Here is a 27787-nt window from a genome sequence, read left to right as displayed (position 1 = left end):
GGCACCAATTTAGCCCCAGAAGACGAGAGAGTGGCCCGGGTTTTGTTCGGGAGTGATTTCTATACCTGCTCCAGGAACCTAGGATGCCAGTAAATCATAAATCATGGTCGATTGATAATCAAACAAATATTCGTCGTGTATGTACAAATTAGTCGTAACGCGCCCAAGATATCAAAAAATCTCATCCCAAAGCACCGTCGTAAATCACCCGACAGATCCACAGAAAACTCAAAAACGCCAGCCCATATAGATCACAAGAACATCAGGATCATAGATCCTCGGAAAATCTCGACTCTCGCCCTGTGCTGACAGTGTCTCCAAGAACAGGCGGGACAGGGAGACCTTGCTCGACGGCGCTGTTTCGCAAGCCCCGGGTTCCGGAGTCGATATCCTGGACTTCGGGAATAGATTCAGAGGTTTTCCGAGCGTGCGAGTTCCCGTTGGCCCCATTTGTCTTGGGCTCTTGGTTAGAGCGGCCCACGGTCTTCATGAAGCTCCTGCGCAAGCGCTGTCTCTTGCTTTTGCTATTTGCACTCCGCTCGCCTTGCCCGCTCGAGGTAGAGTCGTAGGTTGACATTTTGCTCACCTCGGCACCGTTGCCCTCGGTTGACCTCTGATTAATATCACTCCCGATAACGGGGTGTGAACTCAACGCCGATCTTCGAGGCTCGTTTCGGTCTCTCAGAGTAGCTCCACCACTGAAGCCGATCTCGCTGTCGGTATTGAAATCTGGCCCAGGCTGGTGAGGATATATCGGGACCGGCCCGCTGGAGCGATGAACCAATCGATCGCGGAACCAAGTCTTCAGCTTCGAGTCTGCTCGGGGGCTCATGATAGAAACGGTGTGCATGGGAGACACGCCGCCGACGGCAGCAGCATCCCGTTGGTCGGCGTAGTATTTCAGCGTATCGGTGTTTTCGTCATGGGTGTCATGCTCCTGGGCTATTTTCACTGGGGCTGCAACGGGCGCAGCGGCAAAAGCAGTTGAAGCACCAGCTGTTTCGGGCTCATCGAGGGGCTCTTGGACAGCTGCTGCTTCCCCTGATGGCCTTGATGGTCTCGGTGGCGCCTTGGCCTCTGCAGCAGGGACAGTCTCTGCAGCAGGAGCAGACTCTGTAACCGGAGCAGCCTCTGTAACCGGAGCAGCCTCTGCAGCCGGAGCAGCCTCTGCAGCCGGAGCAGCTTCTGTAGCCGGAGCAGCCTCTGCAGTGGGAACAGTCTCTGCAGTAGGAGCAGCCTCTGCAGTAGGAGCAGCCTCTGCAGTGGAAACAGTCTCTGCAGCAGTGGCGGCTCCTTGTGTTACTCGCGCTTCGGCATCTTCTCCAGTTGTTTCTGTCTCCTTCTCCGGCTTTTCGTCAGATACTCGCTTGCTCTTGCGCCTGAACAGCTGGAAGAGATTCATTCCCATCGATTCTCGCTTGCTGGAGTCTATCTCTTCTGTTAACCCATATCCCTGGAAAGAAAATTCATAGAATACTGACCTTTCTTTTCTTTTGTTGCAGGCTTCGCACCCTTCTTTTCTTGCGTTGCGGTCCTCATATCCTCCTCGCGCTCTTTTTCAATGGTAGCCCGTCTATCCTTCTCCTCTGCATCCAGACGTTCTTCCAGCTCTTGTGCTCGTTGCCTTTCAGCTTGGTCCGAGATTTCATCAAGTGTTGGCTGGACGCGGGAACGAGCGACGGCTTCGATATCAGCCATGTCCATAAACTGTCGCCCGCCAATATTAACACGCTCCACATTCTTAGTAGCACCGCTCGCTTCCACAGCTTCAGCTTCTTTTCGAACGCGGGCCTCAGCTGCCTCATCCCACTGCTTTTGGATGGACGGAGGCGCTCGGCCAATATCGGTCCACATCTTCTTGTCCATATCCTGCATTTTCTGGTCGACATTGCGCTGTGCTGCTCTCATGAGCAGATCGCGGTCATGTTGTCTTTTCTCGTCTACCCGGTCGAGCTTCGTTCGCAGACTAGACATCTGATAGCGGATGTGTCTTGAGCGCTCGGCATCTGTCGGTGTCGTATCTGCATCACTGGATGCTCTCTTTCGGCGACTGGCCAAGCGCGATCGCTGTGGCTGGGGTGTAGTCCCGTAGTAGGCTTGCATCTCCGCGTGCTCATTTCGCAGGCGATCCAGTTTCGCAGAGGCGCGCTTCTGCGCGGCCTCTTGCAGAGTCAATGCATTTCGGACGGCAGTGCCGGGTGCTCCGTTCACGGCCTTCCGAGACTGAGCCTGGGCCTGACCATGACCTCTCTGAGCTGCATAAATCGCAGGATCGACCTCCGTGTCTCCCTTGGATTCGGGGACTTCGTACATGTCCTTTGCCATTGAGATCGCCGCGGCCCGCAGTGAGTTTCGCCGGTTGCGCTCCTCGACTTCGCTGGGAACAATAGGAGAAGCGGTATAAAGCCGGGCATTCTGGTTGGCGGCATGTGTAATTCGGCTGGCTTCCATCGCACTGTCCAAATGATCGAGAGGTCCCTCTTCCTCGGCTGGGGCATGCCGGGATGCTTCAGCCGCAGTGCGAGCATAGCGAGGCTCGGACCTAATCACCGGCTCACTTGGGGCTGAATCGGCTCTCTTGCGTGTCGCGTAAGCCCCGGTAGCCGCCTTGAGTGCCTTCTCTTGTCTCGCTTTCTCCTGCGCACGATTTTGTTGGGCCTCAATCTCGTGCTTCTGGATGGTTTGTGGCGATCTCTGCTCGCGCACGGCTAGAACCGCAGCTCCTAGTCCTTCCGCACTGTACCCAGTGCTAGGCAGAGGGAACTCGGGCGGAGTGAAGTCCTTCACGTACAGGGCGGCCTTTTCGGCTTCGGTGTATCGTCCGGCGGGGCGCCATATTTCGACGGGCTTGTGGTTGGCATGGGCGAGAGCGGATGCAGCCGAGGCGTGACTGAGATTCGGGATACCTACGGCCGCTCGTTGATCTGGCACGAGAAGCATAGCGCGTTAGTCTGGGGGAGGTATTCTAGCCCCACGAGGGAGCGCACTCACTAGAGATATGGGAATCGGCCGCAGGCTTATCGCGGATGGGCGCCTTGCGTCTGGGATGCACGGCATATAGTGCAGCAGTGGCAGCTGTTTCAGGCACAAGAAAAAGTCAGCGATCAATGCGCTCGCATAGTGTGGTTCGCAGAGTGGATCAGCGATCATTTCCTTACCGTCGTCAGCAAGACGAGCAGATCTGGGCCCCGAAGGCATCTCAGCAGTAGCCATGGTGGAAAAACTGCGCGAGAAGAAAAGTCTGCATTCCTTCGTGAAGATCAGGAAGTTCGAGGAAGGTCGGGGGCAGAACTTGACAAAAGAGAGTGGATGGGATGGAAGGCCGGAAGCTTCTTCGATCGCCGTGACGTCGTCGGCTGCAACAGAAGATCGATGATCGGCCAAAGCTCAAAAAGTGGGTAAAAAGTGGATGTGGACCCGAGGCCCATTGCATCATCGCGTCCGAGTTAAATCGAGCGATGAATCAATGAGAGTCGCTGCCCTTGCCGGGAGCTACTGCCCCATGTCCGCATTCGACAAGCCCGCTCTCCTGATCGGTGACGTGGGGACTTTTCCTCCACCACGAAGGTTACACCCGGGAGACCAGTGGGAACTGATACCCAATTTCCCTAGCACGTTCTATAGCTAGAATACGTTCTACGGCGATGGGTAGAGTTGTCATGACTTTCGGCTTTTACCGAGGTATCCTCGGTACTGGGACTCGTCGTTTGCGATCATTTCCCACCTTGCGTATCCTATGCAATAACCATCTAACCATCACGTACGGACCAGGCTTCTCGCTGATCCTGATAGCATAGTTTGTTAGACACTCTAGGACCGTCATGGTCCCTCCAAGGCCCTTTCATGATCGAGCGACGATCGGACATTTGTTCCGCCTCGGGAAACCCCACCACGGCTATTCTATGGTCCACCAGCCCTGCGGATCTACTTCATAATGAGATGTGCCATGGCGATGATCATCATGAGAAATATCTAGGGAATTGAGCGATATAAAGAGACAAGGAAACATACATACATAATAGCTCGTATTGAAGGCACTCAAGACACTCGAGCCCCGGAGAGAATCTACCTCTCCACGATGCAGATCGGCACACTACTGTGTACAAAAATGTGATGTCAGATATGTCCATGCCTGGAAGAAACCTCCATGCGAGCCACTCCACCTCATGCACCCGGTTCATCTGCAGCCTAATCAACAAACCCTATCATGATCGGCACTCCAATTTTCAGCCGAGGCGATTCTTAAAGAGGTTTATCCTGATCCCAAAAGGCCCAACTTCCGAGTTTTGAGCATATTGAGTGAAAATGCACAGCTGCCATGCCTGCAGGATCGAAAATATAAAAGCTCCCAGGAATCACGATCTATGCATAATCTGAGACACGTTTATCACGTGTCTCAGCCGGGGAAGGGGCTGCAGCGCCAACAAGGAGCTGCTTTACGCAATCCTTTCCTCTTCCTAGCTTCTCTTTCATGCCATTTTGGGTCACAGACATCTCCATATGAAAGGGATGAGACAAGACGTCTCGTGCCGGATATCACAACTCAATTATTTCGTGTGGATGACAGGACAGTAGTCAAAGTGAGTGATTCAAAACTCCTCGCCGAAGCAGACGCCTTGAAATTTGTCCGCTTTAAAACATCTCTTCCGGGCCTTGAAGTATACAAGCGCCTATGTCGACGAGACTATCAATCGCGGGTTTAGTGTCATGGAGAACGTTGAAGGGGATGTCCTTTGCGAGGATCCTGTTGGCGCCGAGTCAAGCGGGTTTGACCCATAACCAGACGGGGAATGGTGGTTTGGTGAGGATTTCACGAGACCGGGTTTTTTCAAATATCATTAACCTACCCTGTACTCCGAGGGCAGAACAGTTCTCGCGGCGACCATGCGACCGTCAACAATGTTCCGTAATATCTTCAGTGTTAACATCCAAACCACTGACGCAATCGGCCCCGTAACAGGATGGGCGCTTACCAAAACCCGCACACCCGCCGTCCGTGCATCTCAACCCGAATACGAAGCTTGGCCTCCTTGGCCTCCTGTACACAAAGATGCCTCGAAACGCGCAATTCCAACCGGGCAAGGAGCCTGCTCAGCATCATCCTGGCCTACAGCTACGCCAAAAGCATGTCTCAGGACCATTTTCCTTTCTGAATCCCACCTGGGCGCGGTACGCACCAACCCTGGAGCATGCGGATCAGGGATTGGAACCGACACCCGCTGCGAAACCGGAGCACGTTGAACATCTCTGGCGATCTCGCGATAACCGGAAAGGTCGCCATGCACTGAAAGTTGACTACCGAGTGCCTCAACCAGGAACCACGCCCCCGCCCACGTCGGGTCTCAAGGCGACGGCGAAGGGTATTCTCCGGATGGCTACCTGCGTGCCGTACTGGGATGTATCTTACCTGGTTGCTACGTCGTTCACTCTTGGGTCGATAGTCTGGATCATCAACGCTTTTTTCGTGTGGCTACCGATCGTGGATCCACAGACTCAGTTTGCGGGCGAGTCTCTGGTGGGCGGAGGCGTGAGCGGGTTCATCGGAGCAACGATTTTCGAAGTCGGCAGCGTCCTCCTACTCCTCGAGGCAATCAATGCGAACCAGACGGGCTGTTTTGGCTGGGCCCTTGAAGCAGAACTCGGAAAGGACGAAGGGTCTGGACCGGCCATCGAAGTGAAGCCGAACAAGGAGGACTGCGGGCACCATCATGCCAACAGGAAGAATCTTGTTGGTGCCGGGACACACGGGTCTCGTGCGCACTATGATGCTGCTGATGGCTATGTGACCTCGTTGCCCAACGGAAAGTCGTTCCGCTGGCTGCCTTCCCTGACGGAGCTACGAACCCATTACCTGCACGAGCTGGGATTTCTGGCATCGCTGATCCAATTCATTGCTGCGACGGTTTTCTGGATTGCGGGTTTCACGGGCTTGCCTGGAATTAGCAACCATATGAGTCAAAACCTTACAGATGGAATTTACTGGGTACCGCAGATCGTTGGCGGGTTCGGCTTCATCTTGAGTGGACTGTTCTTTACCCTTGAGACACAGAAGAAGTGGTACATACCGGCATTCCATGTCCTGGGCTGGCATATTGGAGCGTGGAATTTCGTTGGAGGCATTGGATTCACTCTCTGCGGTGCACTGGGACCAGCGACCATGCACTCCGGTGTGGAGTATCAGGCTACACTCGCTACTTTCTGGGGTTCTTGGGCATTTATGATCGGGTCTACCTTGCAGTGGTATGAAAGCTTGGAGAAATATCCCGTTGAAAAGGCATGAGCTCGATGGAGAGAGCTCGAGACCCGATCTTGTGGCGAACTGTCAAATACAATTCATTCGTGTACATTCGACTTTAAACGGACATAAATCTATACCTCATGACTACCGATTAAGTTTCCGATAAAGGGATTGCTGGAATATTGAAAACAGAACGAGACCTCCATCAGGTGAGATGCAGGATTTCGAGGATATCGTAACGCGCAACGAACTGTCGGTTCCATTTCCCAAAGACATCTGCGAAGCAAAAATTAATAAAAGTGGCACGATAAAACGATCCTCTTCTCGGGTATGCTTACACATGGGGATGCTCAAGGCACAGATGCCAACTTGAATGCTGCCGATGACGATCATGGTGTGCTTGATGCCACCATGAGCGAACCACGAATAGGCATAAAAGGTCAAAACGAAACTGAACATGTTCTTGAAAACCAGTAAGCAAGTAAATGCTTCAACAGCGATTTCACGGTGGGCGTCGACGATATAAAGCGAGGCAGCAACCGCACCCATGACCATGCCGATAATCAGGAATGCAAAGAACACGTCTGGCAACAGCCATCCATACTTCATCACATCATTGGCAGTCCAGCCGAATCCGTAGAGACCCATGCAGGCGAAAACAAGTTGGAAAATCACCAACAGTATGCGGAATTCTGGCTCATATTTGCCGCGATTGAGCCTGATCATCATTTTGGTCATGGATTCGGTGAGCAAACCCGAAAGCACCAGGCCGATTATGGAACCAATAAACGCTCCTGTATATAGGTATCCTGTCTTGTCTTCTGCAAACCATAGTGGCGGACCGAGGAACACAATGGCCAGAACGACACCGATGAACACAGCCCAGCCGATAACGACGCCTTGGATTAGACAAGCCTGAGAGTCAAGGTTAGCGCTTTGAAAGTAGAATACAGGCCAACTTTACATACCCACATAATCCCCGGATGGAAGAAAAACAAAGGGAAGGGGCGCAGAAGAAGCTTGAAAAAGTTCTCGTCTGTCTTTCGTCCATTGAACAGCCTCATAGATTTGAGGAGAGAGTCCTTTTCTGGGATTGGTTGCGCAGTAATTTCTGTTTGCGAAGTTCCATGCGTTCCGACACCTGGTACGAAGGCTTTGGACTCATCGTTGGGGTTGTAGCCGGATTGTGTATCGGAGTTTGTGGACTCGGCCTGGTCGCGCTTGTGTTTGAAGTCGGTGTTGAGATGGTCGGGACGCCGGTACGCAGTCTCGGGCACGAATATAATCATGAATGGCAACGAGGCTGCAAGAAAGATTGCCACAAAATAGAAGGACCACTGCCAGCCGAGGGACTCGGTGATTTTGCCGACGAAGACCGGCGTCAAAAAGGCAGCACCAAACAGGGCGACGTTGGACACTGCCATCCGTTTTCCTCGCTCCTTTAAACCCGGGTTAACTTTCCACGGTAAATTTCGAATGCGGCGATGGACTCACATGGACAAAGTATAGATCGCCGACACAAGCATTGACCAGAGCTTCGAATGGAGCCAGAGCCACGCCCTGGAAGATCCGAGCCCACAAGAGACTATTCTTATTTGTCCCACTGGCACCCGCCCAGATGCAGCTCACGATCATCAAGACGTGCCCGAGCAGAAAAAGATGGCGCTTGCCCCAGACACGCGCCGTGGGAACTATGAGGATACCAGCGACACCCACGCCGCACAGATGATAACCGGTTAGCAGCGCGGCATCTTCAAAGGTGATGCTCTCATATTCTGCAATCGTAACTGTGTTGGCGGCCATGATCGAGCTAAGAGTGGTGCAGAGAACTGTCACAAAGGACAGAATGGCCAGAATGAGATCGCGCCTCCATAATGGCCAGTTCTGGTACCATGGAGATGATTAGCTTCCCCACACCTGTTGTTTTGCATCACGAATCGACATACCAGCGGGTCATTGGGGTCATCGCTCGGTTGTGGCACTAGAATTGTCGGCACTTTACCGTTCCGGTCGTACTTGAGATGTGAAGTGCCGGGTGCCTGATCGCTTGAGCCCTGGTCGTAGATGTTGGAGGTACCTAAGGATTCGAACGGTCAGCCGTGTCCCTCTTAAACAATAGCAATCAAAGATCTCACCAGGGACGTCCTCGGTCGTGGTATCTAACACTCCCAGACCCATGATTTGGAGTGGCGCACTTGAAGAGTGATTGCGGAGAGGTAGCCAAAATAAAAATAGAGGGGGGAAGGAGCTCAGTCAAGTGTCGACTGGCATCGCTCACACCACTTCAACTCAAGAAACAGCAAAGCGCCAGCAAGCAGTGCGCATCCCAGAAGATAGGAGTAAAATTAAGATTTAAGGTGCAGTGTAGGTAGGAGTAAGGTGGTCCGAATAGCTTCACAAGATAATCAGTCCCAGACCGAACTCCAATGGACCGAGTATCGCACCTGCAGCGCAAGGTCAAACGCCTCGGGCACATGCGGTGCACACTCGCGATCAGTGATTGGCCCTCGGGTGTTTGAACGTGATAATGGGGCTGCATGCAGATCGTGCTGTACAGTACTCGGTATCTTTTGTTCTTCCCTGGTTGGGGTGCTAGAGCCGACCAGTGATTGGCGTGGCCGAGGGATCAAATTTTGAGTGTTTTGCCAATCTTGACGCTGTGTGCACGAAATTATTACCTAGTGGTGCTTCTACCATGCAATCTGCGATATCTACAATGAGCTATATGTCTGTATCTTGTCGTACGTGAGGATGTTCAACCGGACGCTGAACCCGTTTCACCCTCATGAACGAAGTGCAAGAGCTGGGGAAAGAGCGCTGGCTCCACTTGGGTGGACTCCGAGACGTTCTAGTGCAACCTTAGTCCTGTTCATCCCGTGTACGCCCCTGTACCGAGCTGTATTATCCGGTGCCGATAGCCTCGTTGGACGTGCAATTAGAAAACCTATTTCGATGATTCATGAGAATCCAATCCATAATTGGCGGAAACAATCTCAACCCACCACAAGGTACCAAATTTACCAACAGGGGCAAGTGTTGAGCTCCCATTCTTTGTCCCCGCGGACCTACTGGACTGCAGAGTAATCTCAGTCGCCAGAAGATCATCCGTGAAGGCTACAAAAGCGATTGCAGTGATATATGACCGATCTATTTACAGTTGCCAAACTTCATGGGAGTGTCCGAAACCATACGCAATTGCCACGGCGCGACCGGCCAACCTTATCCGGCAATACGAATACAGAAACACGCCACAGTAAAATACGGCCATGGTTGCATGACGCCTAGTAGCACAGATGCCGGGGTATACACAGGCAATCATTGGATCTGTAAGCCCCTGACTGCCAAAGGCCCCAAGGACCCCATTGCCCAGCTGAGGAGCTTCTTCAAAAAGCGGGGAGCAGCTGGACCTTACCTTTCCAATCTTCACACAACCTCAATTATCCGAACCATCAATCACCATGAAGCTCACTCAGATTACCCTGGCTCTGGCCGCTCTGCTGTCTACGGCCGCTGCTCAAGGCCTGGGCGATTTGCCCGACTGCGCGGTTAGTTGTTGCTTGAACCCCAACCCTTGGGAAACAGCCTACTGACGAATTGGACCATGTAGAAATCTTGCGCAACCAGCTCAATTCCTGCGAGCTGTGGCATTGATGTGGCTTGTATCTGCAAGAGCAGTACCTTCCTGAGCAACATTGCTTGCTGTGTGGCCGACAAGTGCACCAAGCAGGAGCAGGAGGGTACGTTTCCCAACCACCACCAGCTTGTCCATTTGCTGACCTCGATTCTCTCCGTACTGCAGCAACCCTCGCGGCGGCCAAGAAAATCTGTGCCAGTGGCGGTGTGACTGATCTGCCCAGCGCCGTCGTTTGCTCGAGCTCCAGCGCCGCTACTGGTTCCACCTCTACGGCGTCCGACAAGACCGCATCCGACACTACTCTCAGCGGATCCGTCACCACCACCAAGACCGGGGTTTCGACCGAAACCACTGCTTCCACCACCGGCTCGACCACCGGATCGACCACCGACTCGACTACTGGCTCGGCCTCCTCGGCGGCTTCGTCCGCTGCTTCGTCTGCTGCTTCGTCTGCTGCTTCGTCTGCCGCTGCGACTACTGGCGCTGCGATTCTCGGCCAGAGCAAGGACTCTTCTCTGCTGGCTGCTGCAGGAGCCGCTGCAGCTTTCGCAATCCTCGTTTAAAGCTGGTCATTCCCGAGGATCCTGGTTTTCAATGGTAGTGATATCACAACATGTCAGCACATTGACAATAAAGAAATTCTGGTGGAAAGAGTCCTTTTGAGAATGCAGAGCGTGCGCTGATGATGAAATGCTATGTGTGTCATAGCGATGACGGTTTTTAGCAGATGAAACGAGCATATTTATTCTAATGTAACACATTGAGGCGCAAGCCGGCATTTGTCGTAGAAAGAGCTTAACCTTCACGAGCATCCTCCAGCAGCTTGGTCAATCTCTCCTGTCGCTCCTGACGAAGGGTCGAGAATGCCTGTAGCTAGGTGTTAGTGCAGTTATGTTGGCATGATACGAATTGTACTAACCCAGAACCAAGTCATCATCTCCATGAACGCATACATGAAGACCACGCGGTGCTTCAGTCGGTTCAGGCCAGTAACTGCAGCTGCAGCGGTATAGTATGCGCCCTGGCTTTGGTAGATGTAGAGCGAGAGAGCGCCGTAGGCGGCGAATCGGAACCCGGCAATGGCAGTCCAGACATTCCAGTAAATTGTCAGAGACTTCGTGATGTACTCGGGCAGCTTGGCGAGAATCTGGAGGTCCTCTGCTGGGAGATTACCGTTTCGGAGAGGTCGGATATAGGGCAGAGCTTCGTCCAAAGCTTCGTGGAAGGGGATGGTGGACAAGAGGACGAGATCAACGAGAGCTTCACCGAATAGCAGAATGGCGCAGTAGACAAAGGGAGACTGGAGCGGGTTTGTCGCGGTAGGGAAGTCCTGTATTACCGTTAGTTAGAAGAGTCAATTGATGCGGATAAGACCGGATGGGATTCATACGATTTTCAAGGCTTCTCCCATCATGAACACCATGTCGGAATCGGTAATGAGCTCCGGACTTTTGATCAGATAGCCGGCGATCACAACCAGGAGCACCGCGTGCACCTGGATGAAGGTTTTGGACGAGATCATAACCATTTTGGCGGTTGAGGGTTCGGTGGTGGTGAAGACGAAAAGTGGCTTTGGGAGGAAAGGGCTGGCCCGAGTGTTGTGAAGAAGCATGTGGGGAAAGCAGTTCTCCGGTCGAGAACCCCCCACCACATCTGTGTTCACCACCGACGCAATTTGGACGATCTAACTGCGAGAGTCGCACTATAACGCTGCTCAGATCGCAGCTCTGTCCTCGACACCATGGCGGAGCCAATCGAGCCCAGCTTCAACACGGAGCGACATGTCAAATATTATCTCCGATGCCTCAAGACCTTCCTCCCGACGGCCTATATCTCCAATGACTCCAATCGCATGCTCCTCGCCTATCTCACCCTCTCTGGATTAGACGTTCTCGGTACTCTACAAAGCAAGACCACGCCGGAGGAGCGACAAGGGTACATCGATTGGCTCTACCACTGCCAGGTGCCGACGGGTGGATTCCGCGGCTTCTCAGGCACGGATTTCGGCGCGGAGAAGCGGACAACAGATAATGAAGCTTGGGATCCGGCGAATGTGCCAGCGACCTTCTTTGCGCTGGTCAATCTACTCATTCTGGGAGACGACCTGTCGCGGGTCAAGCGGAGGGAGTGTCTCCAATGGCTGCCCAAATTGCAGCGAGACGACGGGAGCTTTGGAGAAGTCCTCGGCCCCAATGGGAGAGTCGAGGGAAATCGTGACTTGAGGTATTGCTGTTGCGCCGCTGGCACGCGATACATTCTACGAGGCAAAAGTGGGAAGGGCGCTGAGGATGTGGAAGACATCAACGTGACCGGATTAATATCGTTTATTGAGAAGTGTCAGGTATGATACTCCTTTTCTGAATATAAACCGCTTTCGCTAACGCTCTCTCGAACCAGACATACGACGGGGGGATGGCTGAGTCTCCCTTCCGCGAGTCACATAGTCCGTATCCTCCGGTTCCTCCCTTCTACGATTCATTTTCCTAACGAAGTGATCCAGGCGGACACACATATTGTGCAGTTGGATCTCTAGAATTTCTGCGTCGGGGAACAGTTGACAGACAGCAGGCGGGTCTTCTGTTGCCCGGGTCGGCGAAGTTCGAGGGCTTGGTGAATTGGTTGGCATCACGACAGACAGACGACCTCGGCGAAGAGGACGAAGAGGACGAGGACGAGGCTGAGGCTGAGGCTACTGTTGAACAAGAAATGAATGCAGGGACCGGCTCACTCGACGAACGGGTACACGCACTGCCCGGTCTAAGGGAGATTGGAGGCGACACAATCCCGTGTGCTGGGTTCAATGGCCGGTGCAACAAGGTGGCGGACACTTGCTACTCGTTTTGGAACGGGGCAACACTGCTCGTAAGTATTTCGTGGAAAGTACACAAGTATCCCGCTCACCCACGTAGATGCTGGATCGATATTCGGTGATTGACGGCGATCGAAATCGCCGATATCTCTTGGAGAAGACGCAGCACCTCATCGGTGGCTTTGGAAAGGCAGTCGGGGATCCTCCCGGTAAGACCACCGTCAGTGTGGCGATGGCGAAGTGCTGACTCAATCTAGATCTCCTCCACTCATATTTTGGTATGGTGTCTTTGGCCTTTCAGCATGAGGCGGGGCTTGCACGCGTCGATCCCGTGATGGTTACCAGCGAACGTGTTGTCCAGCACCTGGCATCACTGCCCTGGCAGGTATAGACCTCGAAATAGAATGCGATGGGACAGGAATAACAGGTATTCCGTTCGATGTCATCGTGCGGCCAATGAACGGGCCTCTGAGCGCCCGCATACGCCTCCTTACGGAGTTGCCAATCGCAATTGAGCACCTACGTAGAGTCGTAGAGTTGTAGAGTCGACTTGAGACGGAGTGACGGAGTCAATTTTCCACGGCAACTCAGGGGCTATGATATAATAATTTCCAGCCGTTCGCACAGCCGAAGTCTCCACACTGTCGGTCCACCACGTTCCCGTTGACGTCGGGAGGGAAACTTTGTATGTGCATCACATTCCTCCTTTCCTGCCTTCCTTCGCCCTTCACGTCGATTTTCCGACTCTACTCCGCTACTCCGTTTTGAATGGCATACCTGTCCATTCCTCCTCCCCCATACTCGACACGCGCAAAGATCTCCGCGGCCGACGGCACTCCCGGGGATCGATCATAACACATGCCGCCCAAGACGAGAGCGGGGGTTCAAAGCCAGAAGCAGAAGGAAAAGGTGCGTTGTGCCGATCACCGGCTGTGAGCTCTGAGCTCTGAGCGCTGAGCGCTGAGCTTTACTGCGCTCCCTTGGAACGCCGCCGGGTTGCGCTGGGCATGTGGCTAACTGGGAGACCTGTCGTGGTCGCGTTTGATTACAGCTCGCCAACTCCTACAATGAATTACTCGAGTACGTCTTCTTTCCCTCGCTACATGGGCGGTTGGATTGTTGCTGATGCGCCATCTTTCTAGGGAATTCTCGTCCAAGGACCTTCGAAGCGTCGGAAATTACACTCTAGGGAGGTTGATCGGGAAGGGATCGTTCGGCAAGGTGTACCTCGCGTCGCACAAGCTCACCAATGGCTCCAAGGTACGAATGCATGGTTCAATTCGAAGGATGGGGCTAACGGTTGATATAGGTGGTGCTCAAGTCCTCTAGCAAGGAGGACACCAACCTCGCGCGCGAGATCCACCACCATCGCCAATTCCTCCACCCCCATATCGCACGGCTCTACGAGGTTGTGGTGACGGAGAGTTTAGTTTGGCTGGCCCTTGAGTTCTGTCCTGGTAGGTTGATGGGCATGCGCATTTTGTGAACGCTTGGACTGATGCCGGTTACCTATCTAGGTGACGAATTATACAACTACCTCCTCCGCCACGGTCCGCTCCCGGTCGACAAAGTGAAGCGGATATTTACTCAGCTGGTGGGAGCGGTGGCCTACGTTCATAGCAAGTCATGTGTACACCGGGATCTGAAGTTGGAGAACATACTGCTGGACAAGCACGAGAACGTGAAGCTCTGCGATTTCGGATTCACGCGCGAGTATGAAGGGAAAGCGAGCTATCTGCAGACTTTCTGTGGCACAATCTGCTACAGCGCCCCGGAGATGCTGAAGGGAGAGAAATATGCCGGCGAGAAGGTGGATGTCTGGAGCTTGGGAATTATTCTCTACGCGCTCCTGGCGGGCGAATTACCCTACGACGATGATGACGACCAGGTCACCAAAAAACGGATTTTGTCGGAGGAACCGGTCTACAACGACAAGTTCACAGACGAGGCCAAAGCATTGATCAACCTGCTTCTGTCCAAGCGGCCCTTGATTCGACCGAGCCTGGAAGAAATACTTGCCCATCCGTTCCTTTCGGAGCATGCTCCTGAGCAGCTTGCTATCCTTAAAATTCCTCAACCGTCTCCTTTCACCACGCCCCTGGAAAAGACCACACTGCAACGAATGAAAAGTGCGGGAGTCAATATCGACGAGGTCATCGAGAACGTTCTGGCCCAGCGATGTGATCCCTTGGCTGGATGGTGGGCACTGTTGATTGAGAAAGAGCAACGGAAGGAACAGAAGCGAGAGCGCAAGCGCCGAGAGCGAGAGACCGAGGCAAAGAATATCCGTCGTCTAAGCGCTGCTAGCAGCCGGCTTGAGAAACTGTCATCGGCCTTGCTGGAGGTGGACGAAGAAGGCCACGTGCATCCGGCCACTCAGCTGTCAGATCGTGGGCGTCGCGACAGGCGAAGCCTGCCATCACAGCTGGCAGTTCCAGAACTCCCAGCACTTCCCGAGCCTCTGCCTGTACGCACGCCCGATTTGATCAGCCCCCCTCCGCCTTTTGACAAGGAATCCATTCGTTCGAACACTTCCGCTTCAGTACGACGACGTCCCATTCCTCCGCCAAAAGACAAGCGACGATCAAGGCCGAGCATGTTGCATGTGAGTGCATCGCAGCCAGAGTTGGCACAGCATCATGGGATCTTTCGTCGTCGCACCAATCGGCGACACAATCCGATCATCAGCCAGCTAGCGTCCTTGAAGCATTGGTTTGTCGAATCAGCCAAGCGAGCCCGATCTCCGAATGCCAAGTCAGCCAGCTCACGCAAGTTTCTCTCGGAAAAATTCAGTCCAGCGAAGAGCCAGGATAGTGGGAAAAAGCCCGTTTCGTCATCTCCTGCAGGCAATCTATCTGAGGATGTGGTCACACCTACCCAGGTCAAGCGTATCTCTGCCACCAGCAGCCTAGCGCCCAGCAGTGCCTCTTATCGACAAAACCGGCACTCATACCCTCGCCAGCCTCGAACGTTAAACAGCAGCCACGGTGGCAATCGAAACTCGCTTTCCCCATCGCCCATCACTCCCCGCGGGTCTTACAGACGCTCCTCTGTTGGCTTGCGCGGCCGCAAGTCAACATCCTCGTCTGTCTCGTCAATACGTAGTATTCATCACACGCGTGCTCACTCCAAGGCATCATCAATCTCATCCAACAGTATCGACACCGTGGCGACCCCAACGGCGCGGATCTCCAAATCCCCCCACTCATCAATCAAGGTCCTGCCTACAACCCCAGGCACTTCTGCTCACTTCCCAAGCAACATTCGACTGGTGCGTGGTCCCAGTGGAGGACACAGAGGAATACAGGAGAATCCTGGGCCATCAGCCTTCAATGAAGCGGTGCCTGCGCAGTTACTCTACTCGCCTTCTTCGAGCCTGGTGTTTGCGCGACGGAAACGATCTACGTTTAAGGGACCAATGATTCACACGTCGAACTTGGTATCACCTGCAGGAATGGTACACTCTCCTGTTCCTGGTCAACCTGACGGGGAAAGTAGTATCTCCGCGGGCCGCCCTGTAGCGCGGAAGAGCCAGATCATCGAAGAAGAGGAAGATGCCGAGGACCGAGAGGAGGAAATCGAGGAGGTCGATGAGTTTGATGGTCCTGAGGTCTCTGGCTCTGCCCAGCCTAACGAAGACACCAAGAGTTCCTCGCTCGACCCTTCTCCAGAACTCGAGGCAAGCCCCATACGTCCTCCGCGTTCGTCCTCGCTGCGCTCCCCTGCGACAAGGGCAACTGCAACAATTGCTGCAGTGACTGAATCCACGGAATCTGCGCCAGCGGATGTCACTTCTACCGAACATACTGGTGATGAGGCCACCGAGACGGCCACTCCCACAAAATAACAGTTGTTTTTGCATTGAACGCGGGCGCTTCCGCGTTCATTCCACGATCTCATTCCTGCAATTGGTTGACGATAGACTTGTTTTGTTTTTGTTTTTTATACCCCCCGTGTTTGCGGTGTCATACACAGCATGTGTTCTCTTTACTGCGTTTCCTACATGTTACCCTGCAGCGACTCATGAGACATTATAATCATCATGGGTTGAATGCCTTTGCCACACTCTCGTTGTTATTTCTTTCTTTTCCTGTTCCACTACACCTGCCTCCATGAAGCGCTCTGCTCCAGATTTCCTGCAACTTGTCTCCTGCAACTTTTCTCCTGTTTTCATCATGGAGCCCAGATACCTATTCCCTGGTTTGCGTTTTTTTTGCATCAATACTATATAGACTACTACTTTTCTCGGCATACACGCCCCTATAATGACACTGTATCTCGTCCCAGCGCAGCAGCTTCATAGCATCCATACATGTGCAAGAAACAAAAACTGCATTAAAATACCAATCCACAACAAATTATCAATCATAGCGAACCGGAGCCGCCTCTTTCTCCGACTTCGTCTCAACAACCGCCTCCTCGTCCTTATTACTCTCATTCTGAAGCCCAACTGTGCTCTCTCCCACCTTATCCACCATATTCCTATACGAGGGAGCAAAGTTCACGGCAACGGCATATGTCCAAGCAACAACCATGAACTGAAGAACCGTTAGCAATCGACATTGAAGAATGTGAAAAAAAAAAACAAAAAATCATACCATGGTAGGAACAATCATTGCAAAGCCCGTATCATTGCGCATATCCGCGACATGGCCCAGAATAGGTGGCACGACTGCACCGCCGCATACACCTCCAACAATGAATCCCGAGCCACGCTTATAATGGCGACCCAAGCCACGAATACCTAGCGCGACGATAGTAGGGAAACAGACGGATTCAAAGAATAGAACCATGAAAAGCATCGCTAAAAACATGTGTTAGAACCACGAGTGACAGATTTGCCCGAGAGACCAGTATTTGGACAAAAGACTTACCGATACCAGTCTGCTCTCTCTGTGTAACCGCCGCAGCCAGGAATGCCACACAGCAAGATAGATATACGATAAAGACATAACGAGCCTTGGTATATTTCATCAACCCAGAGCCCAGGAAACGACCAACAGCAAAAGCACCCTGGGCACCAGCCAGGAGTTTCGCGCCTTTGGCACTATCAGTACCGGGCCAGGTATCGACAGCGTAGTTGATAAAGTAACCCGCGATGGCAACTATCCTCCTTAGCACCAAGACCGAGCGAATATAAGACGGGGATGAACATACCTTGAGCACCAGTATACGTAAACTGAGCCAGCGTAGCATGGAAAAGCTTCCACTGCTGCCAAAATGGCTTATCCTGCTCATCAACGTGGGTAGTAGATACCTGGAACGCCATATCCTCATCCGTGACTTCGGGGATATTAGAAAAGAAGAAAACAATCGCAAGACAGAAGACGAAGATGCCGATGGCTAGATACACCCACTGCACGCGCTGAAGAGCGGCAACATCATCCGCCGTCTCGGTAAAGAAGGCATAAGAGCCCAGCACGGGACCGACGACCGTTCCGATTGCATTGAAGGCTTGGGCGAAGTTGATACGGATTTCCGAGTACCGGGGTGGACCGCAGACTTTCTTGCATCAGTACATTCTATATCTAGACGGTGATAGGATGAAAGAGAACATACCGGTCAAGTAAGGATTCGCAGCCGTCTCAAGGGACCCCAGTCCAGATCCGATAACGAAAGTAGCGCCACAGAAACCACCGAAGGATCGATTCAAGCCGGCGGGCCACATACATAGCGCACCGATGCCGTACAGAGTCAATCCGAAGATGAAGACAGTTTTGTAGCCAAAGTGGCGCAGGATCCAATTGGCGTAGCCGAGGGAGGCGAGAGGGTATGCGCTGTGAATGGGTTTAGTGTTCCACATTCTTTGTATGTGGGTGAATTCTAGGGATAACAGAGACGCACCCGAAATACGCAGCCTGGAGGCCAGCGGAACGGGTTCGATCGATGTGTAACGTGTTCTGGAAGTGTTTGTTGAGGGTATCCAGTAAGCCGTACGCGAAGCCCTAATCTACGGTTTAGCTTCTTCTTCTTCTTCTTCTTCTTCTTCTTCTTCTTCTTCTTCTTCTTCTTCTTCTTCTTCTTCTTCTTCTTCTTCTTCTTCTTCTGCGGTTTGTGGACGGAGGGAGTGCATACCCATAGGAAGAATAAGATAGTTACCAGGCCCAACGGCCATAGACTCTGGCGCAGAGTGAGGGTGGCAGCGGAGGTGGTCTTGCGATTATCGACGCGAAGACCGGAGCGTCGTTTGACGAACTCCGTGAACCCCATCTTGGGTCCGGGAAGTATATAACGGGTAGCCCTGTAACGCGGAGTTTGAGGAAACAAGCGGGGAGCAAAAGGAAAAAACAAAACAAAAGGAATGTAGGGCTATTTGAAGATAACATGAAATAGGGTCGCAGCAGAAGGTCACTCCCCAGCCTACTCCACGACCCCACATATCCGGGGTAGAAGGACGGACTGCGATACCCCAGGTTGGAAATGCATCACACGGGATTCAAAGAACCAACCAGGTGCTACGCCCGCTCTGCCAAGGCCCGCGTAACTCCCTTTCGCGATAGCGCGGGGTGGGACAAGACACGGGATGGAATTGAAGTCAGAGGCCTCGGCCTGTTGCAATTCAGGCTATACAGTGCTTGGCAAGTGCTAAGAGGCGGATTCTCGGGATATCGAGTCCCGGCGGGGAGAGTTTAAGCTTCACTCTACAGGGAATATATTAGGCTGAGCATGCGAGCAATAGTTCATTCGTAGTCTTCATCTATCACCGTGATATAATGAACACCTTTCAAATACGAGAGAAGGGATATGACTCCTGCAGGAACAACAACAAGAACATGGACATGAACATGGACATCTAATCTATTCAAAATGAAATCTTCCCTCTTATCCTGTAGTTATATCGTTGGGTAATCTCGTCATTCTTTAGGCACGTTTGGGCTTGCCCGCGGCACCGTTCTGGGCAATCGGGGAAACAGCCACGTGGGTGGTGTATAGCTGGCGCTCGAAGAACTTGAGAATTTCGTCGATCAAACTATTTGACTGGTCAGCACTGGCTCGAGAGTGGTAGCATGGAAATAACGGGAACTTACATCACAGGAGCACTGATAGCCAACACGGCCTGCCATTCGATCCAGTCCAGGGGTATAATCGCGAACAGGCCCTGAAGGAAGGGGATGTAGAGAATGGCGAAGTGGAGAGCCATCGACAGGGTGATGGCGTAGATCAGCATAGGGTTGTTGTGGAGGAAGAAAGTCAGGAGAGACTCGCTCGACGACAAGGCGTTCATAGCGTTGAGCATCTCGATCACCACGAGGATGGAAAGAGACACGGTCGAGGCGGACTTGGACATGTCATTGGAGAACATCTCGCAACCGATCTCAGGGAACTGTGCTGAGCAGTGGTGGAAGTGAGACTAGATAGTCATGGTTAGCTTTTTTGAGACTGAATAATAGACAGAACAATACTTACCAATTGCCAGAAGGTGATCTGAGGACCCTCGGGGTTATACAAGAACCACCATACGTAGCCGAAGACGGTGGCAGCACCGACGTAGATACCGATGACCATGTAGCGGAAGAACAACCAACCACCAACAAGAGCCTCATCGCGGCGGCGGGGAGCACGGCGCATGACATCGTGATCCGGAGGGTTGAAGGACAGGGCAGTGGCGGGCAGACCGTCGGTAACCAGGTTGACCCACAGCAGCTGAACGGGAATAAGAGCCTCGGGCATTCCCAGGGCAGCGGTAATGAAGATAGAAACGACTTCACCAATGTTGGACGAGATCAGGTAACGGATGAACTGCTGGGTGTTGCTGTAGATGGAGCGACCTTCCTCAACGGCGACGGTGATGGTAGCAAAGTTGTCATCCGCAAGAACCATGTCGGCTGCGAGCTTGGCCACGTCAGTACCGGTACCCATTGCAACACCAATGTCGGACTTTTTGAGCGCAGGGGCATCGTTGACACCGTCACCGGTCATGGCAACGACGTGGTTCAGGGACTGGAGCAGGTCAACCAGCTTAGTCTTGTGGCTGGGCTCGGTACGGGAGAACAGGGATGCGGTCTGGACGGCCTTCAACTTCTCGGTTTCGCTAAGGCTGTCAAATTGGCGTCCGGTGAAGCTCTTTCCAGTAAGATCCTCGTTGGCACCGAAAACGCCGATCTGGCGACAGATGGACTCGGCGGTGTTGGGATTATCACCAGTAATAACAATGACGCGGATACCAGCCTCGTGGCACCTCTTGATAGAGTCGGCGACCTCGGGGCGAGGGGGGTCCAGCATACCAACAAGGCCAATGAGGGTCATGTTCTGCTCAAGCTTGGCGTAGTCCTCGGAGCTTTGGGCATCTTTCAACAGCGGGTTTCCAGATACACCATTGACGCTGGCAATAGCCATAACGCGCAATCCACGGTTACCATATTCGACAACCTCCTCGGAGAGCAGCTCGGAGTGGCTCTTGGTGAGAGCCACGCGCGAGCCATCGGCACCCTGCAAGACGTGAGAGCAGCGCTCCAGAATGGTTTCGGGGGCACCCTTGACGAGCAGCTTCTGTTCCTTGCCCTTGCCAGCAAGAACGGACATGCTCTTGCGGTCACGCGAGAACTCGTAGATAGCCTGAAGAGGAAGACGGGATTCGTAGTGAGCACTAGCGGCGTGCAGCCTCTCGGAGGCGGGCAGGCTGAAGATCTTCTGGTTCGCGGCGGCGTCGGGAGTACCGATCTTCTCGGTCAAGGCACGCAGAGCGGCCTCGGTCGGTTCACCAACGTTAGAGAAGACACCGGTCTTGGCATCATGCGAGAGAGTCGCGGCGTTACAGATCGCGGTGACTTCAGCCAGTTGGGCGACAGTGGACGAAGAAACAGCCACGTTCTCGACGGGCTTGCCATTGCGGGAGAGTTGGCCATTGGGAGCGAAGGTAGTACCTTCAACATCAATCTCCTCCAGACCCTTGCCGGAGCTGTTCAGGTAAACAATCTTCTCCACGCTCATCTGGTTGGTCGTCAGGGTTCCGGTCTTGTCAGAGCAAATAACGCTGCAGCTACCCAGGGTCTCCACCGAAGGAAGGGAGCGGACAACGGCATTCTTCTGGGCCATCTTGCGGGTTCCAAGAGCCAAGCAGGTGGTGATGACCACGGCAAGACCCTCAGGGATAGCTGCGACACCGAGAGACACGGCAATCTTCAGGTAGTAAATGGCACCCTTCGTCCAGCCTCCGAAGGAGGGATCGTTGAAGTGCTCGATGTTGATAAGCCAAACTAAGACGCAGATAACGGTAATAACCTTCGCGAGCATATCACCAAAGTCGTTCAGCTTCTGCTTCAACGGGGTGGGCTCGGAAATCTGCGACGTGATGCTCTCGTGAATGTCACCAATGGCAGTCGAACCGCCCGTCAACACAACCAAGGCAGTGGCATGGCCATTGACCACAGTAGTTCCCGAAAAGAGCATGTTAATTTGCTCCTGCTTGACGGCCTGGCGATCCTTGATAACCTTGGTGTCTTTCCCGACACTCTCACTCTCGCCGGTCAGGATAGCTTGGTCAACACGGAAGCTGTTGCTCTGGATCGAGAGCAGACGGCAGTCAGCCGGGACACGATCACCGACAGCAATATGGATCACGTCGCCGGGAACCAGATCCTCCGCCTTGACACGCTGGGGCTTTCCATCGCGAACAACCTTTGCCTCGTTAGCCGAATATTCCTGAAGAGCCGCAATCGCCTTCTCTGCACTGCTTTCCTGCGTCACGCCGACGACCGCGTTAAGGATAAGAATGGTCAGGATCTGTAGATGACAGAAGAAGTTAGCACTGTACGAGTCCACGACGGATGAGAAAGAGCTGACGAACCACAGCCGGGTCGACAAAGGCAGTCCAGTCATCGCCTTCTTCAAACAGAGCGAGCACGAAGGACACGGCAGCCGAGCCCAAAAGAATGAGAACTAGCTGATCCTTGAATTGTTCCAAAATCAGCTCCCACATGGGAGTCGGGGGGTCCTCGGCCAAGGCTACAGATTCACGTTAGCATCTAGCGACAATGTTCTCCATCGAAGCAGGTGTTTACTGACCATTCGGACCGTGCTTCTGACGAGACTTTAGGACCGCATCCTGGGATAGACCCTTGTGCTCCGAGACATTGAAATGGTCCAGCGCATCCGCTGGACTGTATAAGAAGGAATTTTCCATTGTGGAAGTGCTGCCCTCTCCGGTCAGATATGCGATTCAAGAAAACCGGGGAGATGTGGAGGAGAGCTGGAGCAGGAAAAAAGGAAATAAGGAGGCGGGTTAGGCGAGATACATGGGTGCCAAGCGGTGGCCAAACGAGAGGAACAAAAGTAATGGCCAAGAAGATCTCGGACGTGCAGAGAAGAAACAAGTCTGTCACCCTCAAGTCGCGACTGCGGAACCAGCGGAGGCACAACGTGTTCTTAGTTGATTTCATTCCCTATCGGGCTTGCTGAGTCAGCAAGGGCCACAAGGCTGAAGCGGGTCCTCTTTTGTCCGCTCTCTTATATACAGCTGCGACTTCAATTGTCCTTTAATTCCACTCGAATATCTTCGTTTGCGAGCTCTTACGTTGCTGCCTAGTATCTGAAATCTGTACGTCCGATCGAATATTCCCTCCGCGGTGCTGCGACTTGCGTTAGGGATTCCCGGCGTCTCTGCCGAGAGCTGTGAGGAAATATGGAGCACCCCTCTAGGCTGCATCGTTCTCTTGCCTATCGGAAGCTGTCTATGGAGTATAATCGACTGTTTGACATAACCGGCCACCGAATCCTGCAGCCCGTAGTCGATCTGTTCCCTTAGGGCTGGGTGGGCTCCTTACAGCGGCTTCTCACCGCGTCCTCTTACTGGTTCAAAGATCATGACCCTTTGATGCCGGCAAGAAATAGTTCGTAGTGCTGGCAGAGTAGCTAGCCAACATAGCGCCTTGCATGGACAATTGGGGGGGGAGGGCCGGTGGCTGGCGGAAAGTCTCCGTCTCCACTCACTCCTTTGCCCAGATCGTCGCGACGCAATGTCCTCTTCTATGGATGATCTCTGTCGGATGACAAGGAACATAAGTACCCTGCTTGCACCTTGCCTGTAGGGCTGAATCTAGCTCATTTACGCTTGCATCACCGGGCGGGGGCCCTATTTGAGTCGTCCTCACTGGGTCCTGGGGACATAGCTCCAGTGCCGACTAAGTTCGATGACTGAGGCTTCATGGCCGTCAAATCTGTGACCCGGAGTCAGCTGATATGTCAAATTATGTGGGGAGACGTAACGTAGTTATGCATGTTCGGAGGTAACAGAGTGACTTGGTGCGTCAGTAAGCATATCAAGACTCAGAGAGCTCTGAGAACGACAGCAAGGAAACTATATCCAAGCCATGTATGGTGTGGCTTTGTGATAAGACGGCAAAAACGGTGAGTTTTGAAGAGAATCGCCTCTCCAACAGAGTCAGGGTATAATGCTCTCTTTGTTGGCACCTGGACAGGTCGGACTACCACTTGAGCATCCAGGGCCGGGCATCTACTACTAGAAGGGTTAAAAAATACATGTTTAGTCCATGATGACTACGGAAGGTTAAGACAAGGTCTACCGATATCAAGCGTGCGTGTACCCGAGGCGGAAATATACCAGTGTTGGGTGAAGTACCTGTTGAATTATTATTTATTTAGTCAGGTACGTTACAATAAGCCGGGGGTTCTAGTTACAGTCAATGAAGTGCTTCAAGGCATTGTGTTATATTATTCTTGTTCTTCGGAAGTCGGGAATTCATGACTGGGCTGGTCACTACATCATAGCCAGTCTCTTTGTCAAGTGCTGCTGGAAGGTTCTACCCTAAGGTACCTGGGCAGACAGTTGCATCATCGTCACCGCGAGACCTTTCTCCACCAAGGAACCATCCGACCGCGTGGATGGTGCCAGCGCACCATACGTCCTACAAAATCCCTTCCAGTCAAATTGAAGGACCGGAAGGACTGTCGTAGCCGCCGAGCGAGGCCATTAGAAACGCGGGCCCACCGCGCTTTCAGCTGATCGGCCGAGGGAACAGAGCAACGGTACGAGAGTCGCCAGTACACGAGGAAACGAGGAACGCAACAAAACGTTATCAACACACGTGTAGATATGCGCCCATGAACGGGATGCAGCCCTGCCACGGGCAGAGCCTCAAAAGAACATGTGCTCGAGCAAAGTTGGAAGTGAATGTGTAATGGGAATACATATATTACACGGAGGACGGGGCATTCAGGTACCGTATAACCGAGTGTACGGCGTAACATGCGTAATGTTATGATTCTCCCCCCAACTCCTTTCGCTCTCCTCTCTTTCCACCCCACTTGGCCTTCAACCCATCATCTTCTCTTTCCGATTCCCCTCGTCCCTTTCAACAGTATCTAACCTCTTCACCTTTTTCCACCTTTGAGATTCACATCCATCATGGGTTCTGAGGTACGTTCGACTTCCTGCCCCTCCATCGGGCCCTGGCTTGGCCGTCACCGCCGTCGCAATCCCACTTCTGGCTCTGCTGCCCTGACATCCCCCCCGTCTGATGTTCTGATTTGGAATGGCACTGACCCATGTTTTCGCAATACAGCGTGAGAAGTAAGGATCAAATCGCTCCCCCAGAGTCGACATCCGCAGTGCCATTACTGACCCCTCACCAGCAAGACGTTCCTCGCGAGGCTGTGCGAGCAGGCCGAGCGCTACGATGGTAAGATTGACTTGGGCAGCTTGTCATGGGATTCTTGAGTGCTGACGTGTGTGTTTTCGCTTGCTAGAAATGGTCACATACATGAAGGTCAGTAATGTCTCGTGTTGTTTATCATCGGGACACCCGTGCTAACTGTCGAATAGGAAGTCGCCAACGTACGAACACCTCTTGGTCTCCTCCCCGCATCGCATTCTTAACTCACGTTTTCTTTTAGATCGGTGGCGAGCTCACCGTTGATGAGCGTAATCTGCTTTCCGTTGCGTACAAGAACGTTGTCGGTACCCGCCGTGCCTCGTGGCGTATCATCTCCTCCATCGAGCAGAAGGAGGAGTCCAAGGGCTCTGATGAGCACGTCGGTATCATCCGCGACTACCGCCAGAAGATTGAGACCGAGCTCGAGAAGGTCTGCCAAGATGTTCTCGACGTCCTTGACGAGTCCCTGATTCCCAAGGCCGAGACCGGCGAGTCCAAGGTCTTCTACTACAAGATGTAGGTTTCGCACTTCGACACGCATCCGCCCTGGCCTTGCTACGTGACGTGACTGATCCCCGACAACAGGAAGGGAGACTACCACCGCTACCTCGCTGAGTTCGCTTCTGGCAACAAGCGCAAGGTTGCTGCTACTGCTGCCCACGAGGCCTACAAGGTATTTGAGAACTACCCGCCCCTTTGCGGCCGTGACAATCACTGATCTGCATCAACAGAACGCCACCGATGTCGCCCAGACTGATCTTACCCCCACCCACCCCATCCGCCTTGGTCTCGCCTTGAACTTCTCCGTCTTCTACTACGAGATCCTTAACTCACCCGACCGCGCATGCCACCTCGCCAAGCAGGCCTTCGATGACGCAATTGCAGAGCTCGACTCCCTCTCCGAGGAGAGCTACCGCGACAGCACCTTGATCATGCAGCTCCTGCGGGACAACCTGACCCTTTGGACCTCTGCGGACGGTAACGAGGGCGAGGGTGCCTCTAAGGAGGATAAGACCGAGGATGACGCCGCCGCTGCACCGGCTGAGGAGAAGCAGGAGGAGGCCAAGTCGGCCGAGGCTGAGGCCGAGTCCTAGAGAAGCAGCCGAAGAGGAGGGGGGGTTCTCGCGACGGACCGCATGCCGATTGGTAAGGGGGCGTTCGCATTTCTTCCTGGACGTGGTCATGCAAATCGCTTGTTTGTTTTTACCGCAGCGTGGCTTGGTTGGGACCGGCACCTATCTCTTGCACGTGTTCGGGACCGTGCGAGTCGGCCGGCGGAGTTTGATATTCGGTTGACGCGAGCGAAGAAAAGGGGCTGAGTGGAATTTCTCTCTCTTTTATTGTCTCTATTCCCACTCCAGCACGATTCAATGTGTTTATTTTCCAATTCCACCTTCTGGGCCCTTTATTCCGGTATCTTGTATGATCCTGGTCTGTAGACTGTCACCTATCTCGCCCGGTAAATCCCCCTACGTGTTTTGGGGATCACAATGTCCATTCCTCGGATGTTTACATGAAGCCGTCCGCGGGACAAAGGATCTTGAAGCGGTCCCTAGCAAACCCTTTAATGGAATCCAATGATATTGCAGCCTATAGTACTACTCATATGGGCCCCATTCCAATGCTCTTTTCTTCATACATTTCCATCTTGTGCTACACAAGGGATTCCATCATCATTCCTATCTCTCACATCAACCCTCACCTACCTAGTTGACAACAAGGCTTCGATAACCTCCCGGTGCCCGTTCCTGGCCGCCAGCAAAAACGGCGTATTGAGCATCGAATCAGTGAGATCCACATCATCCACATCCACCCCATCAATAGCTAGTAACATTCTCAAAACCCCGACATGCGCATTCCTCGCCGCCATCAACAACGGCTTATCCATGTAGGACATCAACTTTGGCAATTGGGACAAGTGTGTGAACTGGCTGCTCTCGGATTGGGAGTTCTTGGCATGGAACGAGGAGCCCTTTTACGAGAACACTGATCCACGATCTATGTAGTGCTGTACTTGAAAAATTGGATTGTCTTTTTATTTGTTGGAACCCGCTCCAGTAACAGAAACTAAAAGAGGAAGAACTAAAAGGGAAAGAAGGGAAGAAAAAAAAAGGATAGTTCGTCAGCACTAGGGTTCGAACCTAGGATCTCGAAAGAACTAGATATCAAATTGCATAATTCAAGTCTAGCGCCTTAACCACTCGGCCATACTGACAGATATAGTAAAGCTCGCCAAAATTCTAATAATGTGCTAATGAAAAATAACCTGATCTATGCCCTTGTAAACATATCTGCGCCTACGTACCGGATTTCCTCTGCCACTTGCTTCGCGTTCCCATTTCGTTTAAGTGCTCAGCCGTCGGCGCCCTTTGCTCACTAATTAGAACTGAGCATGACACCGATCGGTTTGACCTGATCAGTGATCATTATACAAGCGATCTGATCTGGTCTCTAACCATCACCTAATCCTTATCTGAGCGCCCTGAGCAGAACCT

At 52.9% G+C, this 27787-nt stretch overlaps 10 protein-coding genes across 10 annotated transcripts; 5 read left to right on the top strand and 5 right to left on the bottom strand.

The window, feature by feature from the left end:
- Window positions 1-268: 268 nt before the first annotated feature.
- N7498_008548 (uncharacterized protein) lies at window positions 269-3213 on the bottom strand (the record flags this gene model as incomplete). The annotated part of the gene is made up of 4 exons (XM_058455610.1): window positions 269-1428; window positions 1482-2924; window positions 2992-3075; window positions 3159-3213. 4 exons carry the CDS (start codon window positions 3211-3213, stop codon window positions 269-271), a joined length of 2742 nt encoding a protein of 913 aa, XP_058305598.1.
- Window positions 3214-5050: 1837 nt separating this feature from the next.
- Window positions 5051-6280, top strand: N7498_008547 (uncharacterized protein; the record flags this gene model as incomplete). Its single annotated transcript, XM_058455609.1, has 1 exon — window positions 5051-6280. One exon carries the CDS (start codon window positions 5051-5053, stop codon window positions 6278-6280), a length of 1230 nt encoding a protein of 409 aa, XP_058305597.1.
- A 163-nt stretch (window positions 6281-6443) lies between these two features.
- On the bottom strand, window positions 6444-8416 carry N7498_008546 (putative MFS transporter; the record flags this gene model as incomplete). Its single annotated transcript, XM_058455608.1, has 6 exons — window positions 6444-6514; window positions 6577-7153; window positions 7207-7677; window positions 7733-8122; window positions 8185-8315; window positions 8374-8416. The coding sequence occupies 6 exons, from the start codon at window positions 8414-8416 to the stop codon at window positions 6444-6446; spliced, it is 1683 nt and encodes a 560-aa protein (XP_058305596.1).
- Window positions 8417-9696: 1280 nt separating this feature from the next.
- N7498_008545 (CFEM domain-containing protein) lies at window positions 9697-10435 on the top strand (the record flags this gene model as incomplete). The annotated part of the gene is made up of 3 exons (XM_058455607.1): window positions 9697-9783; window positions 9846-9975; window positions 10038-10435. 3 exons carry the CDS (start codon window positions 9697-9699, stop codon window positions 10433-10435), a joined length of 615 nt encoding a protein of 204 aa, XP_058305595.1.
- A 232-nt stretch (window positions 10436-10667) lies between these two features.
- N7498_008544 (uncharacterized protein) lies at window positions 10668-11400 on the bottom strand (the record flags this gene model as incomplete). Its single annotated transcript, XM_058455606.1, has 3 exons — window positions 10668-10739; window positions 10792-11202; window positions 11263-11400. 3 exons carry the CDS (start codon window positions 11398-11400, stop codon window positions 10668-10670), a joined length of 621 nt encoding a protein of 206 aa, XP_058305594.1.
- A 213-nt stretch (window positions 11401-11613) lies between these two features.
- cdc43 (protein geranylgeranyltransferase type I subunit CDC43) lies at window positions 11614-13072 on the top strand (the record flags this gene model as incomplete). The annotated part of the gene is made up of 5 exons (XM_058455605.1): window positions 11614-12213; window positions 12270-12315; window positions 12373-12734; window positions 12782-12890; window positions 12939-13072. The coding sequence occupies 5 exons, from the start codon at window positions 11614-11616 to the stop codon at window positions 13070-13072; spliced, it is 1251 nt and encodes a 416-aa protein (XP_058305593.1).
- A 467-nt stretch (window positions 13073-13539) lies between these two features.
- On the top strand, window positions 13540-16528 carry N7498_008542 (non-specific serine/threonine protein kinase; the record flags this gene model as incomplete). The annotated part of the gene is made up of 5 exons (XM_058455604.1): window positions 13540-13590; window positions 13733-13761; window positions 13824-13941; window positions 13991-14138; window positions 14199-16528. The coding sequence occupies 5 exons, from the start codon at window positions 13540-13542 to the stop codon at window positions 16526-16528; spliced, it is 2676 nt and encodes an 891-aa protein (XP_058305592.1).
- Window positions 16529-17042: 514 nt separating this feature from the next.
- On the bottom strand, window positions 17043-18891 carry N7498_008541 (putative l-fucose permease; the record flags this gene model as incomplete). Its single annotated transcript, XM_058455603.1, has 7 exons — window positions 17043-17219; window positions 17280-17485; window positions 17556-17786; window positions 17839-18183; window positions 18241-18458; window positions 18526-18581; window positions 18619-18891. The coding sequence occupies 7 exons, from the start codon at window positions 18889-18891 to the stop codon at window positions 17043-17045; spliced, it is 1506 nt and encodes a 501-aa protein (XP_058305591.1).
- A 651-nt stretch (window positions 18892-19542) lies between these two features.
- On the bottom strand, window positions 19543-22804 carry N7498_008540 (calcium-transporting ATPase; the record flags this gene model as incomplete). Its single annotated transcript, XM_058455602.1, has 5 exons — window positions 19543-19651; window positions 19710-20032; window positions 20089-22404; window positions 22469-22626; window positions 22687-22804. 5 exons carry the CDS (start codon window positions 22802-22804, stop codon window positions 19543-19545), a joined length of 3024 nt encoding a protein of 1007 aa, XP_058305590.1.
- A 2241-nt stretch (window positions 22805-25045) lies between these two features.
- On the top strand, window positions 25046-26386 carry N7498_008539 (14-3-3 adaptor artA-like protein; the record flags this gene model as incomplete). Its single annotated transcript, XM_058455601.1, has 8 exons — window positions 25046-25057; window positions 25203-25210; window positions 25273-25319; window positions 25387-25406; window positions 25463-25474; window positions 25534-25808; window positions 25878-25965; window positions 26024-26386. 8 exons carry the CDS (start codon window positions 25046-25048, stop codon window positions 26384-26386), a joined length of 825 nt encoding a protein of 274 aa, XP_058305589.1.
- Window positions 26387-27787: the final 1401 nt, after the last annotated feature.

This window comes from Penicillium cinerascens (genome assembly GCF_028974065.1).
Source record: "Penicillium cinerascens strain IBT 15544 chromosome Unknown scaffold_4_segment0_segment0, whole genome shotgun sequence".
NCBI lineage: Eukaryota > Fungi > Ascomycota > Eurotiomycetes > Eurotiales > Aspergillaceae > Penicillium > Penicillium cinerascens.
Note: the sequence above shows the minus strand (reverse complement) of the source record. Positions and strands in the feature narration are given on the sequence as shown.